At 38.3% G+C, this 20,321-nt stretch overlaps 1 protein-coding gene across 8 annotated transcripts in view; it reads right to left on the bottom strand.

Moving 5' to 3' along the window:
* Window positions 1–20,321, bottom strand: part of BBS9 (Bardet-Biedl syndrome 9) — a 276,456-nt gene that overhangs the window by 101,430 nt on the left and 154,705 nt on the right. For 7 of the 8 annotated variants that reach the window (XR_014884013.1, XR_014884014.1, XM_085226608.1 and 4 more), the window contains one exon: window positions 13,131–13,241. The exons of the other annotated variant lie outside the window; for it this stretch is intronic. Coding sequence is in view for 5 of the 7 variants with exons in the window: in XM_085226608.1 (XP_085082734.1) it covers window positions 13,131–13,241 (111 nt within the window). In the remaining 2 variants the exon portion in view is untranslated. The remainder of the gene's footprint in view (window positions 1–13,130; window positions 13,242–20,321) is intronic. 8 annotated transcript variants of the gene reach the window in all.

The raw sequence follows: 20,321 nt of genomic DNA on the forward strand, positions 1-20,321 counted from the left end.
GCTACAGCCAGAACTACTGAAATATTTACTGCTCCATCATATCAAATTGAGAACATTTCCTGGCTTAAGAGTTGATGTGCAACACTGAGCAATAATAGACTATCAGGATTTGTGGTTTAAGCCTCTTCTGAGATTTGTCAACCCTAGCACCACAACATCACCAATCTGTATAATTACGGTAATTTAATTGCTTTTATAACAGCTCTGAGCTGCAGAACCTTAATGGTGCAGCAACATTTGGAAAATTTTACTCCAATAATCAAGAGGAAAAAAAAAGAAGTTAATATAAACTCTGAAAATGTTTCTGAATTATCCACAATATTGCTTAACTAGGATAATACACTCTGGCATTGTACATCCTATGTATTAGCACCAGTGTCTATTCCTTGATGATGAATCATAAAACTCTAACAATACTCCAAGTTTGAACAGGGAGGGTGGACTACCTCTCCACATAGGTCTGGCTCAGCTCTCAGTTGCTTCCCAGAATACAAATCTGGCCACGGTCTCCACTCAGCAGAATGCTCTTGCCAAAAAGAATGTGGGTACACAGACAGAACACCTGCCCAGAAACGTAGCTGTTTAGTTCCCTGGCTGCAGGGAGCACTTGAGTCCGTTGCTGCTGCTGGAGGGTGGCAAGGATATCACCTGTGTGAGGTGTGAGCGGATGGAAGATCTGCACAGCCTGATGGTAGAGCTCAAGGAGGAGACAAAGAGATTAAGGAGCATCAGGAAGTGCGAGCAGGAGATAGACTGGTGGAGTAACTCCCCAACATGCCCGGGACAAAGGCACTGATACATCCCAAAGAGTGGTGGAGCCCCTGCGTTGTTACCGTCAGGCAAAGAGAGGGGACTTAAGAGATGGGAAGGAATAAAAACAGGTCTCAGCTCAGTGTTGTGGGCAAACCCCCTCTCTATCTACCTTGATTCCCCAGGTGCCCCTAAATAGTAAGTTTAAGGTTCTGGATCTCAAGGAACAAGTATGTGAGCATGCAGTGGAAAGTTCACCCACGAGGTTGTCTAGGGTGAGGTGGTCAACTTCACGCCTCAAGACTGCCTCCACCAAAAAGGAAAGAAGGGTAATTATCATAGGCAACTCCTTTCTGAGGGTAACAGAAGGCCTGATACATCGTCCAGAGCCTTCCCATAGGGAATTATTGCCTACCTGGGGCCCTGGTTAGGGACATTACTAAAAAAAATTCCCAGCTTGGTTCCACCCTCTGATTATTACCCTATACTGATAGCTTGGGCCAGCAGCGGTGAAGTCACTGAGTGAAGCCAGAGGGCTATCAAAAGGGACTTTAGGGGATTGGGGTGGATAGTTGATGGGGCAAGTGTACAAGAGGTCTTTTCCTCTATCCCTTCAATGACAGGGAGGGATACTGAGAGGACCAGGAAAAGCCATCTGATAAATACATGGCTAGACCATGGGACGATTTACTTGGTGCCTGGCCTGGTGGCTACTAATGGGTCTCACCCATCTCAAAGGGGGAAACGGATTCTAGCCCAGGAGCGGGTAGGACTCATTGAAAGTACTTAAACTAGGTAGGAAGGGAGAAGCAGACAAAATCAGGCTCATTAGAGATGAGCCTAGGGGAAAAATGCTGGGGGTGAGGCAAATGGTTCAGCTGAAAAGCATCTACACCAGTGCATACAGGATAGGCAACAAACAGGAGGAAATGGAAGCCACTGTGCAGCGGGCAAGGTATGACTTCATTGCCATTACTGAAACATGGTGGGATTGCTCCCACAACTGAAATGTTGCAATGGATAGCTATAAGCTCTTTAGAAGGGATAGGCAAGGAAGGAAGGACAGTGGTGTGGCTCCCTATGTTAGAGAGTGTTTTGATGTTATTGACCTTAGGGCTGGAAATGATGAACTACAGCCTCTATGGATAAGGACCAGTAGGAGGTCCAACAGGGCTGACGTCCTAACGGGGATCTGTTTCAGACTGCCTAACCAGGGTGGAGAGACAAATGAGGCATTTGGCAAGCAGCTGGAAGAAGTCGTGCAATTGCCAGCACTTGTTCTCATGGGGGACTTCAATTTCCCTGATATATTCTGGAAATATAATATAGTACAGAGGAAGCAATCTAGAAGGTTGAATATGCAGAAGACAAATTCCTGATGCAGCTGATAAGAGAGACCACCAGGGAGGTGCCGTGCTAGACCTGCTGTTCACAAACAGAAGAACTGGTGGAAAATATGGAGGTCAAGATGTTTTGGACCGAGTGACCAGGAAATGGTAGAGCTCTCTATTCTTGGTGAAGTCAGGAGTGAGGCAAATCAGCAAAACTGCTACTCTGGACTTCCAGCAGGCAGACTTTGAACTATTCAGGACAGTAATAGGGAAAATCCCTTGGGAATCTGTTCTGAAGGGTAAAGGCGTTCAGGAAGGCTGGTCACTCCTTGGGAAAGATGTCTTAAAGGCACAGGCAGGTCTTACAGCACAGGCCAATAGCATGTGCTGTAAGATGAGCCGGGGGGAAGGAGACCAGCATGGATGAACAGGGAACTTTCACCAAGAGTTCAGGAGAAAGAGAGTCTATCTCCTTTGGTAGAAGGGATGGGCAACTTGGAGAGAGTACAAAGAAGTTGCTGGGTTATGCAGGGAGAAAATTAGCAAAGCAAAAACCCTGCTTGAACTCAACTTGGCCACAACAAAAAAAAATTCTACAAACAGATCAACAGGAAGAGGAGGGCTAAGAAGAACCTCCATCCTCTACTGGACGTGGGGAATGTGACCACTGAGGATAAGGAAAAGACTGAAGTTCTCAAGGGCTTCTTGACATCTGTTTTTAAAAGTCAGACCAATTATCCTTGGGATACTCTACCTCCTGACTTGGAAGTCTGGGATGGGGAGCGGAATAAACCACCCATGATTCAGGTGGAAACAGACTCCTATTATTCCACTTGGACTGTCATAAATCCATGGGGCCAGTGGGATCCACCCCAGAGTGCTGAGGTTACTGGTGGAGGTGATTGCCAAGCCAATTTCTACTATCTATGAGTGCTCCTGGTCAACTGGAGAGGTCCCAGAAGACCGACCTCTGGTAAGGCCGCATCTTGAGTACTGTGTTCAGTTTTGGGCCCCTCACTACAAGAAAGACATCACTGCCCTGGGCCATGTCCAGAGAAGGGTAATAGAGCTAGTGAGGGGACTGGAGCACAAGTTTTATGAGGAGCAGTTGAGAGAACTGGCATTGTTTATTCTAGACAAGAAGAGGTTCAGAGGATACTCCCTTACAACTACCTGAAAGGAGGTTGTGGAGAGGTGGGGATCAGCCTCTTCTCCCAGGTAACTAGAGATAGGATGAGAGGGAATGGCCTCAAGTTGTGCTAGGGGAGGTTCAGGTTGGATATTAGGAAAATCTTCTCAGAAAGTGTGGTGATGCACTGGAGTGGGCTGCCCTGGGAATGATGGTGTCACTGTCCCTGGAGGTCTTCAAGAAATGTTTAGATGTTGTATCAAGGGACATGGTTTAGTGGGCAACATTGGTGGTAGGTGGACAGTTGAACTAGATGACCGACCTTAAAGGTTTTCTCCAACCTTGGTGGTTCTGTGATCCTAAGTGGGATATAATGGCACTGATAATTTTCAGAAAATGACATAAATCTCTTAGCAATTCCAGTAACTACCTCCAACAAAGAGCATGTGGGAATATGCTCCCTCATTTCAGACATGCCAGTATTTCTTTAGAAGATTCAGTGTTTCCATTCAAAACTCTTATTTTAAAAGAGGTTGCAAAGTCAGCCCTGGGGAAGAACTGATAATAGCAGTTTCAGGTGACTTCATGCAATTTTGTAGAAAAAAAACCTGTTTTTTTTTCTTTTTCTAAAGAAAATTTAAGCCATTATCTCATAATGTGGATGGCTGCCTTTTGGAATTGAGAGGGGAGAAAGGGGCATGAGACACCAACATTACTTCTTTTAGAAGATACTTTGGAAAATAACTGCTAATTCATCCACAATGCCTTTTTTTCCAGCAAAAGTTCCTAAAGACCTAGACCTAATCTCCCTTTGGTAGCTAATGTTGACAAGCTACAAAGTGAGTCTTGGCTTTTTGTGTAACCTGGAAAAAAAGACCTGGAAAACCATTTTACAGGCTCATTCTGCATTTAACTAATAGTCGTATGTGAAATCATTAGGTTAGTACTAACTCTGAGAAAGGCAGTGAAACCCAAAGCTTGTGGATAGAAGTAATGTTTATTGTGTAGTCTGATATATATAACATAAACTATACAACTCCAACCCCAAGTTTCCATATCAGGCAAACAAATCCTTAGAGAGCCCAGTGAATTTTCAGGATTTCCTCAAACTTTCAGTAGAGCTTTTCAGAAGCACAAAGGGTCTTAAAGTGAAGTATTTGGTTTTGTTTTATGCTATTGAACATCTTTTCAATCACCTCTTTTATATAAAGATGGATGGTGGAAGCAAGAAGTGTCTGCATTCTCTTATGCCCGCCAACATTGTTTTCCAGGGCCATGAACAACTGACCCAAATTTAATAAAAATTCTTGGCAGTCACAAAATCCTTCTTGGCCGGGAATACTAAGTGGGCATTTGAATAATGTTTCTCTATCCTTTTATTATTTACCTTTTAAATAATACCTCGTTATAAACCACAACAGCTTGGATGTTTTTTTGTTTCTCAAAGACTATCAAGAAAGTATAGGAGACGTGAACATCAATTGGGAAATGACTGGCTTCATATTTTGATTATACACATCACACACATTTATACACTTTTATGTTATACACATTATAGGTAACAGTTTAGTAGAGACTTCAAGATTCTTTTAACCAGATCAAAGGCACTGCAGGAATCTGAAGACCAAATGTATTTAAGCTGCTCTGAAAATAATGCCTCCTATTTATTTCCATGGAAACTAAGATACAAAGAGCACAATAACACTATTTCATAGAGCAAACTCTTGGCTAAAAGCTGCTGTTTTTTGACACGGTCATTACCACTGGCTATGCATTTTTGTCAGTGATGAAGAAAAGCCTGCAATTGTGGATGTAAACCACTGCCACTGTTGCCACTATTGAAACACACCACCCACCACCTCACTGTGCTCTCACCCACAGTTTGGTCTCCATAAAAGTTCTGCAAGTGTCAGTGAGTGTCAATGGGTGCCATTTTTTCCAACGTGCAGAAATTCAACGGCACATCTTTGCTTCATGCACACTTTCGTGTCTGATGCCATTTTGTCAGACTGCCCCTCTGCTGCCATCTGTCACACAGCAACAACATGTAATGGAATATTGGAGGGAAGGTTCAGCCACTATTGCCATACCACCAACATCCACCCCCAACACGCTGGACAGACATAGTAAACAGGAGGCATTGCTTTCATAGCAGCCTTCATAGTCAAAACTACAAATATTAGAATATAAATAAGACTTGCTAGTTTCTCATGTGTAATACTACATTTCACAGGTGATGTATATACAAGACCCTACTAAAGGAGAAATTGCACTCAGTTGGTATTGACTTAATGAAGGAATTCTCACATTAATCTCTTAAGCTGTACTGTTCTTTAGAAAAACAGACTCTGTGGAAAAGAAAACCTCCATAAATCTCTTCAACTCTCTCCAGAAAAATAGGCTTTTTGTAGCCCATGGATTTTCTTTGCACCTTTTCTTGTGGAAACAATTAGCTTAGCAATTTTAAAGTATTAGGTAGGCCCAGCTGCAGGCTCCTGGAATCCATTTTAGATAACAATGTCTGTACAGAAATGACAAGAATACAGTCTCACAGTACTACAGTAAGTGGGAAATGAGTAAGTGGACTTCTAATAAGACTTCTAATAAGTCCTGAAGGGGCTTTCACTTCCCTGTAGCTGTCACAGATCTCAGCACTTTAAGCCAGATTTGTTTGTGATTCAAGTACAGACTTGACTCTTCATAAGCTCAAGGACAAAACACAGCGTTGCAACTCAAATTTTAAAATGCTCAAAACTGAGCTGTCAAAGACACAGTAATTCCTTCTGACTTAAGATGAATCCCACTAGTTGGTCCTTCAGTGATTTCCAAAAGCCAAACCCGTAGTCAGACCTGTTCTCTATGTCACGTGAATAGAGTAGCCAAGTTTCACACAATACTGGTTCAAAACTATGGCCATGGAGTGCTGAGAAATCTGTTCTGAGAAACATACTCAGAATGATTCATTCAACTGACTATTTTCAAAGCTCATTATAGGCACAAAATCCCAACCTAAAGAGCATGCACATTTTTCCAAAATAATATTTAGTCTAATTTATACATCTCCCTTCTACTTATTCTGATGTAAAATACTGTTAGATTGATTTCTGTCCTGTTATACTAACTTGAAAAAGTTAAATGCTTGGCTACATAATTTGAAAATACGTTTGCTATTATTGGCAAGAATATCAGTATCCAAACAACTACCAGTATAGTAAATTCTATAACTGCAATAATAGTAGTTAGGCAACCTGTACTTTAACACTGTAGAAAGTTTACTGCAGTTATTAATTCTATCCTTAAGTGTGTACAATCTAAAGAAAATAGAAATTTTAATAGAACTACAGTTTTTATAGTTTTTTACAGCATGTTTAAACACTCTCTAAAGCAAAATCAAGGACGTCTCTCTGCTCATTTGTGAAGGTAACAGATAATAATAAGAAAGGTATAAAACAAAGATGAAAAGACCCAGTGGCTGGTTGGCAACAATTTACATCCCAAAGCTCTTGCACTCCAATCCAAATGTTTAAGAACATTTCTTTCTATAATCAAATAAATGAAACTATCACAAAACTTTATCTTACATTACACCGTTTTGTGATGTTACTCTGTAGACTGCAGTTCCACACTGTTGTGCATTCATACTAATCAGGATCCACAAGAAAATATTAAGTGCATGCCTAAATTTAAATGAGTCATTAGACAACTCAAAAATGGTTTCAATCTTCTTTACAAAGAAGAATTGTTTACATAAGGTTGTAGTAAGTAAGTATCTCTTGGGCTGGAATCATGTAATGGTTCCTGAAATTACGTAGGCACATTAAGGACAGTAACCTTTGATTAGAAAGCTGAAGTTGTAAAATCCCCTTAAATTGCACCCACCACATCAACCTGGACATTATCATGCAATTCTGTAGACAAAGTAACATAAAATAACAAGTAAAATACAATCAGTAAAGCTTGTAGGAAAAGATGTGCAATTGTTCAATGTCTAGGTGCAACTCTGGAGGATGTTTTAAAAATTTGGTTCAAAATGTGATTTTACTAGAATTTATAGCTCAAGTTTGCAATCATTTTTGTATAACTGTCTGCATATTTTATCTAAAGTAATAATCCAGTTTCTTCAAATTAGACAGCTAAATTCCATTACATTATATAAATGCTGGGGTTTTTTTGTGTTTGTTTGTTTTTGGTCTTGAATGCAATAAGTATTTAACTATGAGACTGAATTTACTTAATCTAATCATACAAGATGAGAACTTTGAAAATTAATATTCAAGTAATCTAAAAATTTACATGACACAAAAATACAAAGAATTTAACTGAAAACAGTGGTGGAACAGTAGCAAGTGCAAATGCCAAAGCTTTGGTCTGACCAATTGCTTCTCTGAAATATTTGTACTTAAGCAATGAATGTAAATACCAGCCCACCATCTCTGTTGCTCTCTCAAAAAGACACAATGGTTATTCTAACTTATTACAGTGAAGTCAGGCATGTATTTCCCTAAAATCTTTAAGATTCTCTTTGTTTAGATAGATCATTTATGAGATGGATTTACTGGATTATGGTGAAAAAATTCTGCCAGGAAAATCAGGTCTTACATGTTGTGAAAATTCCTACAGCTGCACGACATGAAACTTGACAAATCTGTCTCCCAGTGTTGTAAAATCCTGAGCAACTAAGTCAATTGCAAAGTGATCTGCACTAATGGTCCACCAAAAAGAAATAAATAAACAAATAAAGGCAAAGATGCATTTTTCAGCCCAACCATTCTCTGATTCACACTAATTTTTCATCTTGTTTTCCAACAGCTTCTTGGAGGTTACTCATCATATACTGGCTTATAAATCCTTATTATTGAAAGAACAAACAGACCTTTTGTATCTAAAATACTGAATAGGAATATAGGTTAAAAAATACAGCCTAGGTAATTATTTCATTGTAGTTAGCATATAAAGAATTTAAAGTTCATATTTAAGGGATATATCCTGATAAATACAGTTAAGCTTATTTCATTTGACATCGTCTAACAGTTTTATTGTTCAGAGAAAAGTTATTTTAAAGCTGTTCATTATATACAATACAGAGAGTATCTAGAAAGTTAGCACGTACAAGAGCTTCTTTATAGTTATTTCCTACAAACCACATTTCCAGCTCACTTTGTCAGAAATATTTAAGAACTTCAGAACGGAGATCTTAAGAATTCTACTCAACAGTTACCTTCTAGAACACACACACACGCATACAGACACACAAATCTTGAAACCAAACCACTCATTCTCTCAATCAGACTTCAACTCTAGTAAGAAAACCAAGACTTGAAAAGAAGAAAGTGGAAGACAACAGATGAAGTATAACAAACAGAAAGGCATCTGCATGAGAGTCTACATTCCATGCATTTGTACTTGTGATTGCAAGAGAGATCAGCGTATCTGCATTGGTATTGTATCTGTGAGCTCATGGAAAAAGTAATGATGTCTCAACAGGGACTTCAAAGTGGGCTCAGGACTTCAAATCACATTCAAATTCTCTACCAGAGTTCTGCAGTCCCAGATGAAACCTATGCTACTCTGTTCTCACTCAAACCAAAACCTCAAGATCAATGTTCACATGAATAGATTTATCACGCTAAGGTCACCCTCCAAGTCCAATTCACACAGACCCAGTGACTTGAGGGGGTAAGCAGGAAGAGGAATTAATTTTCATTCACTGGGATGGAGAATTTTCACAGAAGCATTTTTGTAGTCACTCAAAGCAAAAGTTGCTGGTAAGAAACTACTCATACAACTGCATTAACTGTATTCATTTTCAAACATTATGAACTTCACTTATTGTTTAGTATGGAATCACAGTAGCTTGCTGGCTTTAATGGAGTTAGCCACCTCAAGGCTAACTGAAAAATTGTCCAGGCAAGTAGTCATCACAGCAGTAATACTGCAAATACATTGAAAGGGATCTCAGCCTGGTACAGAATTTGGAACTCCTCTTCTTCTTGACATTTCCCCTTCAGCACATTTCTCCTCTGTGTTCCAACCTCCTCAACAGCACTTTTCTATTTAACTACAAGCTGGGAAGTCCCAGTACAGCTCCTCAGAGAGCATTCTTGTTACTTTCTCAATGAGGAACCTCAATGCTTCCTGGTGAAACAATTTGCAATTCAAGCATTACGTTTCTTTTCAGTAGATAAGACACTTTCTTCTGTTTTGCTTTTCTATTGCTACTGAAAACTGCTTCAGTTTTGTTGTAATCTAGCACACCGTATCAGTGGGAGGAATCAGAGTTCATCCTTTTTTCTCATGATAAAATACAGGTGTTCCTACCAAGGCAGCTACACTACTGTTTTGCACTACATTGTGTATGAGTGTTAATAGATTTTAACCCGTACAAAATTGTGCTGCTAAGATTTGGTCCGGCACCAGATGGAGCAAGTACATAACTACACTTCTCACTAGTTTGATGGATGATAGCCTACTAGTTTGAGCGATGATGTTCTCCAGTGACCAATAGAATTCATAGGAATACTCCAACTTGATGGACTCATTTTATTCCTTTGATTTACATCTTCATCTATGAATTCATATCTATTGCTACAGAGATTTCTTTTCATATTTCCTGCTCAGTGGTATCAAATCACAGAATCATAGAGGTTGGAAAAGATCTTTAAGATCACCTAGTCCAACTGTCCACTTACCAACAATATTGCCCACTACACCATGTCCCCAAGCACCTAAACACCACATTTACACATTTCTTGAATACCTCCAGGGACAGTGACTCCAACACCTCCCTGGGCAGCCCACTCCAATACATCACCACTCTTTTTGAGAAGGTTTTCCTAATATCCAACTTGAACCTCCCATAGCACGACTTGAGGCCATTTCCTCTCAACCTATCACTAGTTACTTGGGAGAATAAGCCAACGTCCAGCTCTCTACAACCTCATTTCAGGTAGTGATGAAATCTCCTTTGAGCCTCCTCTTTTCCAGACAAAACAATGCCAGTTCCCTCAGCCACTCCTCACAACACCCATGTTCCATACCCTTCTCCTTCTCTCAGCTTCAAGGCACAATAAGGGCCTGTGTGCCCACTCAGGAGACCTCCACCACCTGACCTGAGCAAATACAGCCACACCATCTCCACCACTGTGTCCAAGTTCACAAAAGGCATATCAGCTGAACTGACACAGCCCCACGAAGTGCATTAGGTAAATACAGGAACCTGGCCAGCATCAATTTTGCATTGCAATACAACTACCCTTGTACAAATAACTAAATACCATCTACAAGAAAACAAAACTTCTCAGCTTATAACCACCACCCTCAGAAAATGGAAGATCTACCAAGAAAAAGAATTTTTATTTTACTTTCTCTCTTTCTTTTTCTCTTATCGGTTGAGCATAGCTAAATGAAATGAAAAGTCATACATACAGAAGATAACAAATATCCTTCGAGGGCATAGCCTACTCACTATGTTACAGTCTCTGGTGTCTGAGCAAGAACTCAGGCCAAAAATATCATGTATAGAAAAACACTGCAATGCTGTGATTTCATGCCTAGCGTTACCTTATGGTTTAAGTAGCTCCCTTGGCTCTTACACTTGTAGCAATTAGAATTTCCAGACAGCTCAGTGGCAAATATTCTAGGTTCTCTCTACATCACAGCACTAACTGGCAGATGGCAGTCATTCTTATTGTGAATGAATTAAATTCATTGGTACAGCACATGGCTGTAAACCCAAAGACTTGTTTAAAGCTTTCAAAATTTTCATTCTGCCTTTTACAGAAAGTTACAAAGCAACAACAGCCAGTTGTGTGATGCAAGTCCCTCTCTTTTTTTTTTTTTTTCTCTTTAAATCACAGGCTAAGTTCTACAGTGGGATACACAGATCAACATGCCACTGTTTCCGGAGTTCACCATCACATTTCTACCCTTTCTCCTTCATGATACTTTTTTAGCAATGAGGTTATTCCAGCACAGAATGCTATCTCCTGAAGAACACAGAAACAGTCTCTAAATTACTGCCTCGCATGCTTGATCAGAAAAAAATGGAGCATCAGACAAAGAAGAGGGAATACCTGCCATATGCTCCTGATTTTTTAGTGTAGTTGCCTCAAATTAGGATTTTATCAGGATTGCCTCCTATACAATGAAGATGAAACACTTCTCCATTACTAGGACAGTACTTAATATATGTGGCAAAGGTTAAGCAATACACATTTCAACTTCGACAGCTTCTTCTGACCTGAGGTCCAGGTGGACTGCAAGTAGTTAGCACTCTGGAAAAGTCAGAGTTCTAGGCCTTCAATGCACATGTCAGGTTGTTTTAGTGACCAGATTATGGAGTTTTAAGTTACACTGTGGCAATTACTGTACGGAATATCACGCAAAAGTAATGCCTCTTATTTACTATCATGGAAACACAGCAAGGAGCACAATAATACTATTCCACAGAGTAAATTCTCAGCTACAAAACACTGTTTTTCAACACAGTCACCACCATTAGCTATGCATTTTTACCAGCCATGAACAAAGTGTGCATATCAAAATCTGCACCAGTGTCACCGTCTACACCCACTGTTGCTGCCACCACTGCTGAAACGCATCACCCACACAGTGCCCACATCCACTGACTGGTCTTCATAAATATTCAAGCAAGCATCGATGAATGTCAACGGGTACAAATTTTTTTCCACACGGAGAAATTATTGACACGGACTTGTTTCATAGGTGCTTCCATGTCAGACCCCATTTGGTCCACCCCTCTACTGCCATCTTTCACACAGCAACAACACGTAACAGGATATTGGTGGGTAGGTTCAATCTCTACTCCCGTACCACCAACATCTGCCTCTGGTTTTGTGGGCCAACATAATAAAACAGAAGGTGTTATTTTCAGAGCAGCCTTTATATATTGCTGCAGAAGGTACCTTTCTCCTGCTGCTCAGGTAAACTCTGCTATCACATTAAGCTCTATGTTTCAGTGACATCCATATCTTGCACTCACGTGCAAGAATTAGCCAGGTAAACAAGAAGTTGGATGCACTACAAACAAATAATTAACTGTTTTCTGCAGATGCATGAGGAAATTCCAATAATCTATTTCTGAATATTGATACGTGCAACTTCCATGTTTTTTCCTATTCTTGACTTCAACAGACACTTCTATTGAACATAACTGATTTACCATTAACACTGAAATGCATTTAAAATCAAATATCACAGGGAAAATCAGGAAGATATAGTATACAGCAAGGGGCAAAAAAGAGAAGGTACAACTGAGTAACCAGTATGGGAAATTGCTGTAGTCTAAGTCTGAGAGCTTAGCAGGCACTTTATTAAACTGCAATGCCTTACTTTACAGTTCTGCTCTTAAAATATGTTAACACTATATCACAGTTCCCGGCAGCATGAAGTCTTTCCAGAAAATGTGTCATCACCATATGCAGCATATTTTATAGCCATTATAATTTTATTATATCCAATAATATTTTTCTGAAATTCTAGGAAGTCTTCCCACAAAAGATAAGTAATGACTATGTTTTAATCAGCTGGCATAAAGTCTAACCACCATACTGCAGAAAAAAAAAATCCTTTATTACACCAAAATGACCTCGGTTTCATTTTGCCTCTCTCAAAAAGGTTAAGAACAAAATCATAAAGAATCTCATTCAAGTATTATGTTGCACAAAACTTCTCAACTGTGAAGTTACTTAACTCAAAGATTGATTTCTGCAATTTATTGATTCTTAATTGAAGTAACTGAACAAATTCAGAATCCTATATACTGCACTATTAAACTGAAAATTTGACAATTATGCTAACAAATCCTGAAATATATGTCATTTGTTTGCGGATCCGTAAAACACACTGAAAAGACAAGCTATATATCTCTGAGCAAAACAAAGTAATTTTTCTTTTCTTACCAGGGTTGGATTTCTGCTTTGCAGTGTGCTTGTGATGGGAGAACACTGCTGTGGAGCCCGGTACAACTGCTCGTTCCTCTAAGTCAGACTCTGGGATTGTAGCACAGCCACCTAGTAGAAAAGGGAAGGACCTTCATGTGGTGCTTTTTGTAACAAACTCACCAGTGCACACTTAAGGAAAAGAGGTGATAAATTAACTGACATGGAATCCCAAGAACTGAAATAACCTTAACTGTAAAAAGAAAAAAGAAAGTCCTGTGAAGTGAAAGAAAACCATTACCATTGTTCAGAACACTGGTTATGCCTTAATGATTTCTCTCTACTACTTATGTTAGTTTAAAAAAAAAAGTTTGAATGTACAGATTACTTAAAACTGGTTCCACATAAAAGCTGGAAATAATATGTTTCATGTTAAAGATCAGACTATTGGGAGCTAGATCTGTAATACAAGTAATTTTATGTGCGTGAAATAACTTTACAAAGTCAACAAACCTTATAAAGATCGTTAGCCTGCCACAGAGAATTACATATGATGATATTTTTTTGGATCGGTTTTTATATGAAATATTTTTAATTACCTCATGCTAGAGTCAGGAAAACACAGGGACACTTTCACTGTACGGTTACACTGCAGTGCCTTTCTCATTAGTGATCTCAGGATGCAGGACATAACGGATTATTTGAATTCTGCAATATTGCTTTTCTTAATAGTTCATAAGACAGCACAATGATTTTAAATGCTTATGTTTAAAATATGAAAAGGAGAATGATCTACTAGTATTAATACCTGAAGGCAACTGCAGTAGCTTTCACTGGAACAGAGTAATGACTTTTTTTTCCAAAAGGCTGTGATCAAGACTTTGGAGAACGTATTGATGTTCCACAGCAAAAGCCATAGCCTTACAACAAATCCTTTGCTGATTCAGTCTGCGTGTTAAGCTTGTCACAATCGTGAACATTTTAAATCTCAAAGCAGGGAGAAGCATTTTAAAGTATTACCTTTTCAGCCCTGCTTGAATGCCACTTTTTCCCATGTGATTAATATTTCTATATCTTACCTTCAGCTATTCTAGGCAATTCTTGTTGAAGCCTGAACTTCTGCCCAGCAATTTCAAAATAACACCCAAACTAAAATCTAGTACAGTGCAGTAGATGCTCTATTAATGACCATAGACAAATGGTCATCTGCTTTCAAATTTAGCTCTTACTTAAATATTTTGTTGCTCCAGGACATAAATTTGCATCTCTTTCAAAGAACCACTACTAACAGGTATACAAATGCACATACCTATTTACTGCATTCTGAAAGCACGCATTTACAAACAGCAAACCACGGTTGTTCTCTCCTTAAAATAAACAAATAAATTAATAACCTAATAACCTAATAAAACGACTGTTAAAAATAACATTGCATCCTCAAGAAGGAGAGGTGCAGCTACCCAAGTAGTTTCAGAAGCACTGGCAACACACTAAGTCCTGCAGAAATGTGTCTAGCTAGGGTAGAGCATGGCAGCTCCACAGAATACTGTGAAGGCACTCGTTCCTACCAACTGAAGAACTGACACAGCATCCTTTATTTCTAAGGAAGGCATAAGCTACTGTATTCCAGATACACCCTGATAGAAAGTGTAGCACACGTTATGGATTTGCATTTGACTAGAGCAAGCCAATCTTTTCTGTTCAAAAGGACGGTTAGGTGTTAACTTATCCACAGTGTATATTACCCATGATAGCTTCAGCTATTTAGGGTTCCTGCTATGAAGCTAAAGGAGAAAATGGGAAATGAGAAAAACGTTGCTGTGTTAAAATACCACAGCAGTGTGGCACAGCATAATATATAAACCTACCTACATCCTAAATGAAAACAAATATCAGTAAATTAATACTTCTGTTCTCATTTGCAAATTATGACTAAACTGTAAAATCAGACTTGATTAAACGGAAAACATTTAAGTATTTTTCATTCTCCAGATAAAATCTACCCTGTTAAACAGAAATCTGTAAACACAGGATACAAAATTAAGGTTTCTTCCACAAGGGAACTATTAAGAATGGTATCATACGTTTTAAAGGGTTTTATAAAATTTTTAACGTTATGAGTGAAAATTCACTCAGTTAGTTAGTGTCTATTGGATTTCTACATGGAAATAAACTTTTACAAGTCTCATTCTGAAGTCTGAAATTCTGTACCTTACATGGCCTTGAGAATTGACAACTTTTGATGCCAAAGTATTTCATTAGTCATCAACCGTGATAGTAACTGAATAAGAGTTGGAAAAGGTCTATTTGCCCTTAGGTATAACACTACTTTCTGAAATGAAGTAAGACTTCCTGCTCTTGATTTCGATATGCTAAATTTGTTAAGATTTCCTTGTCAGCAGATACTATCAGAATGTACTCAAATTAAAAGCAAAATTCACCTTATCCATTACTTTCATTTCGTGACAGAAAATAGTCGGGACTGAAACGTTACCAATTACAGATGATTTTACATATAAAGAAAGTCCAAGCAGAGCACACAGAGTAACAGTAACATCATAATTTTTAGTAGTATGAGAAGTAATTATTTCATATTTCTGCAAGGATACTGATAACTTTCATATATGATCTGTCTTATAAACACCATTGCTTCAGAAATGTATTCACCGTGCTGAGGTGAATTAGCAAATATAATCTTTACACCACTGTAGACCATCATTTGGCAAAAATACTCAGAGAGACAGGTACCAGTAGCCCGAAAAAAAATCTCTTTCCCATGAGGACTCTAAGCTCTTCTGAACTACATTGTGCAGGGGTTCTACTGAGGTTATCTATCCCGTTTTCTTTGGTCAGAGGCCAATAGAATTTTTACTTTAAGTCAAAGAAATCACTCTTAGTTCTTGTATATCTTTGTATGCATTTCAAAAGGTAGCCACAGAATACCTATTTTAGCAAGCATTTTTATCTACCTGGAGTCTAGAAGTCCCAGCAGCAGAATTTTTCACGTTCATTGATAATTAAGTGAATGGTACAAAGTAGAAAAGTGAAATATTTAAGGAAAAGGTGGGGGGAAGCAAGAATAGTACATAAATCTACAGACTGGAAATGATCCAAGTTGAGAAGTTCTCCAGATGTCAGTCTGTAAACAGTGCTTCATAATATGAATTTCCCCATTAATTTTTGGAAGGAATAACATCTAGAATACATTTCACCCACTCTTTCCCCCTTTTCTGTGTAGCTAAATTCTTCTCCAACATCACAGATCTTTTATCAGTTGTGATAAATCCAAGAAGAAAGCCGTGGTCAGCAGAACTGTTTGATAAGGTACAACTTGCATAAAATTACTCTGAAGCGAATTATGAACTTTGTTCACCAAAGGAAATGAAACTTCTCTTGTTTATTTTCTCTACGTCTGTTTTTGTGACACGTTTGGTTCTTAAGTTGGAAAAAGACACCCACACCCAAAGGAAACATAAACATAATGCATACTGAAAAAAAACCCTAAGTACTAACAGTTTTCCTACAGGTTCCTATCACCATGTTTTTACACATTTTAATATGGCTCCAAAAGTTTAAAAACAGGAAAACAGAAGTAGTATACATCTAAAGAATGAAAAGGTACTTTGAGGGTAAGACCATTTGAGCTTCCTCTTTCTCTTCCAGTCAATCACAAACTAAACTATTCATAAAGTTTCCATTTTCCTCTGAAATTAACTCTTTTACAGGAGACTACAGAAAGAAGAAATGCTTCCTTGGCAGCCTTCAACAGTAAGAGATTCAAAATATGAGCAGAAAGCTCAGAAGCTCAGTCATTAGCAGGTCTTTCATTTACGTGCATGCCTTTGTAACAACAGAGATAATCTAAACAGAAACATAAGTTCACAGAGATTCCAAAACTATAGGTAAAGTCAGATTCAGTTGATTATTTTGGGGACGTATACACTAAAAATGCAGCCTAAAGCATTATAGATTCTTTGCTCTAAAAAATTAGCTACATTTATTTCAGTCCTGTAAATCTGGGGGGGGGAAAAGGGGGGGAGATCTGCTCATCAGAAAGTAACCATTTTGTTTAGGTAAACACTGCTTGCAAGCTTTGTACCTAGGTAGTTGTACTGCTGCTTCCCAGAAGTAAGATAGAACAATACTATCTATAGAAGAAATCATTACATATTTGAGACTATAAGATCCAGGGAATATTCATTCACATGATTCGATGAAACATACTCAATCTGTAAGGAGAAAGAGTAAAGAAATAAAAAGGAGAGGAAGAGAAGGATTTTTTTTTTAATGTGTCTTGCTGATAATGAATGCACAGTTGCACTTTGCAGTACAGAAACAACTCAGATCTAGTTCAAGCATTTGCTAGCAAAATGTAGACTCACTAATCAGCTACAGATTTCAGGACAAAGTATTTAAATCCAATAGCGTGGCTACAATTGTTTAGTCACAAAACTCTATTGTTGCTCTTTGTGCCTGGGTTGACTTAACCAGCATCAATGAAATGATGGAAAGTATTTCTGTCTTGCATTCCTCTGAAGTAATAAATTAATGAAAAATTATTGTAACAGAGTATGCAATCCAAGGTCACCATAGATCACCAAATATATTTTCAATGACAGTACAGAGAAACACACTAGGCTGGTATTCTGCTTCACCCTTGCTTTACTGAAATGTTTCTTAAAGACCTAGTTCATAAATTCATAATAGTTCATAAATAGTTTGTCTTACAGTGTTGCATTGGTGTTGCAATTGCTACTATTTGCATTAAGAGCTACGCAGAGATAACATGCAACAACCACATGTGACTTCTTCTCAAGCTCATAGCGTGTTCTAATATCTTGAACACATCTGAACCCATAAAATCTTGACTTAGGAAGTTCAGGGCATTTAGGCAGTACCTTTTTACAGGAGAAATATGCTGTTTACAATCATCAGATTGTCTTGGCCATTATTCCAGAATGAGGTTCAGTGCATGTGGTATGCAAGTAATATGAATGGCATTGGGAAAACACATTGCTAAGAACAGATCTAGCAGCTGTTTTCATTAAAAAAGCATTACTGGACATTCAGCCAAGAACACAATCAAAATTAACATTCAGTGGTATTCTTACTAATACAGGTCTAAGAATGCAATAACACTAAACTGTATAAGGCTATCCAACACATAGCAAGGGTAATTTGTTACTCACTAGGAACAAAGGATGAATGATGATAGTTGTGCTTCAATCACACAAATCTGTTCTGTCTTCCAACTTCCTATTCACTTAATGAGCACAGACCAGCTGAAAAACACGATGTGTTCTGGTGTGTGCTGGGAGAGGTAGTTATCACTGAGCTGTGTAGCATTTGGAGGACTTTCATCTGCCTTCGTGTAGCAGCATAAAAAAATCACTTTACAACAGTAAGTTTTCAAGGGGGAGATCAACTCTTAACAAACACCGTAACAAAAAAAAAATAATCCTATTTTTAGGGATATGGTGCCTGACATAACACCTGGTACTTTGTTTTTGACTAGAGTCTGTGGCCTCTTCCCTGCATTCAATGTACCGCCAACTGCAGCTTCCATTTAGTGTAACAGTACAGGTCTTTTTCTTCAAAATGCTTAAATAGTGCAACAGCAGAAGTCTTAGAACATACTGTCTTCCACACACTTTCAGGGACAACATTTTTCATTTACCTTTTTGGGAGCAAGAGCGTGAACGTGCAGGAGCTCTGTCGTTATTGGCTCTGGCTTGGTTGGTCTGTTTTAAATACATACATAAATTTATTTTGTGTCACAAGAAAATGTGTATGTACATATGGATTATATAAAGCATTTTATATCAAACATTTTGTTTTCATTGAGACTTCTATGGAGGATTTATTTCATTGTTTCAATAATGCACGATGGTGAGGAGGCTTCTGGATATTTAAAATTGTGAGGGTTTTTTAAACTAACTTTCAGTAAAAAAAATTAACTAGGTTATGTTCCCTTTGATAAACACTTCCCCTATTTTCTTATTCTTAATGAGTATTCTAATTAATTTCTACTGCCAGTTCTGGTTTCTATCTGACAATACATTCCAAGAGAACTCTGGAAAGTGAATGTTCACACAGCTGCTGAAACAGCTGGGAAGTCCAGAGCATGCTTGTAAGAATGTTCACAACATTGTCTTTATGTAGTCACTGTCTTTCCTTCAGTGTATAGTGAAAGCTGAAAGACTAGAATTTACTATTGCTATCTTGATACCAAACCCTTCTGGCACTCAGAAATCTAAAAGGTTTAGACAAATGCATTTATCCTATTCTCATTTGAAACACTGTTATATTTCTGAAGCACACACATGACATTCTCCACAGGGAAGATGTATGCAGACACTCAGATGCTATACATTTGCAGAGAGATATAAATATATAAGCACACACAAATTTTGATCTTGCCAGCGAAGAAAGAGTGCGTGTCCTCGTTCTCTGGTGACAGAAGTTGAAAAAACAGCAAATCATGGAATTTATTTTCCATGATTTATTTCCCAAATCATAGAATTGCTCAGGTTGGAAAAGACCTTAAAGATCATCAAAAGTTCAACTGCAATCTGTTCGTGCCTTTACAGTTTGCTTGCATTTTCATAACTTAGGAATGTTTCCACGTGTTCTGTGATACAACCGTACCACAAGACTTTCAAGGTGAGTATTCTATGACTGCTTTGGAGAAACAAACAAGGACAAGAATACAGAAAGAAACTACTGATAAGAGATACGATATCATATATACTATGATGACAGAAGACAACTGAATAAGTAATTGGGAATCAACTGGCATAGTTAAAGTAATAAGGTAATACTTCACAGCAGCAATGTGGTGGACTAGTTTGCAGTACTGGTCAGTTTGGAAACATTAAAAACAGCTTACCAGACAAAACATCAAACTAAGCCACAGTCCAGAAGATTGCAATACCAATTGCAAGTGCTTTAATATTAGGAGAAGAATTGATATTATCAAAAACAGTGATGTCATGGAAATGAAAGAAGATACAATAGCTGCTGAAGTAGTCACAGGATGGCAAGAGAAAGAAAAAATGGTTCCAGCGTAACAACCATGAAAAAGATGAATTCATTGCTGAGATCCACCTGTGAACATTCCAAAAAAAAAAAAAGCTCAAGAAAGTAGTTATCATATTGGACAAGGCACCGGTGAGACATCTGTGTTCAATTCTTCTTGCCATGCTCATCATA

Source organism: Meleagris gallopavo, chromosome 6 (assembly GCF_905368555.1).
Source record: "Meleagris gallopavo chromosome 6, MGAL_WU_HG_1.1, whole genome shotgun sequence".
NCBI classification, from domain to species: Eukaryota; Metazoa; Chordata; class Aves; order Galliformes; family Phasianidae; genus Meleagris; species Meleagris gallopavo.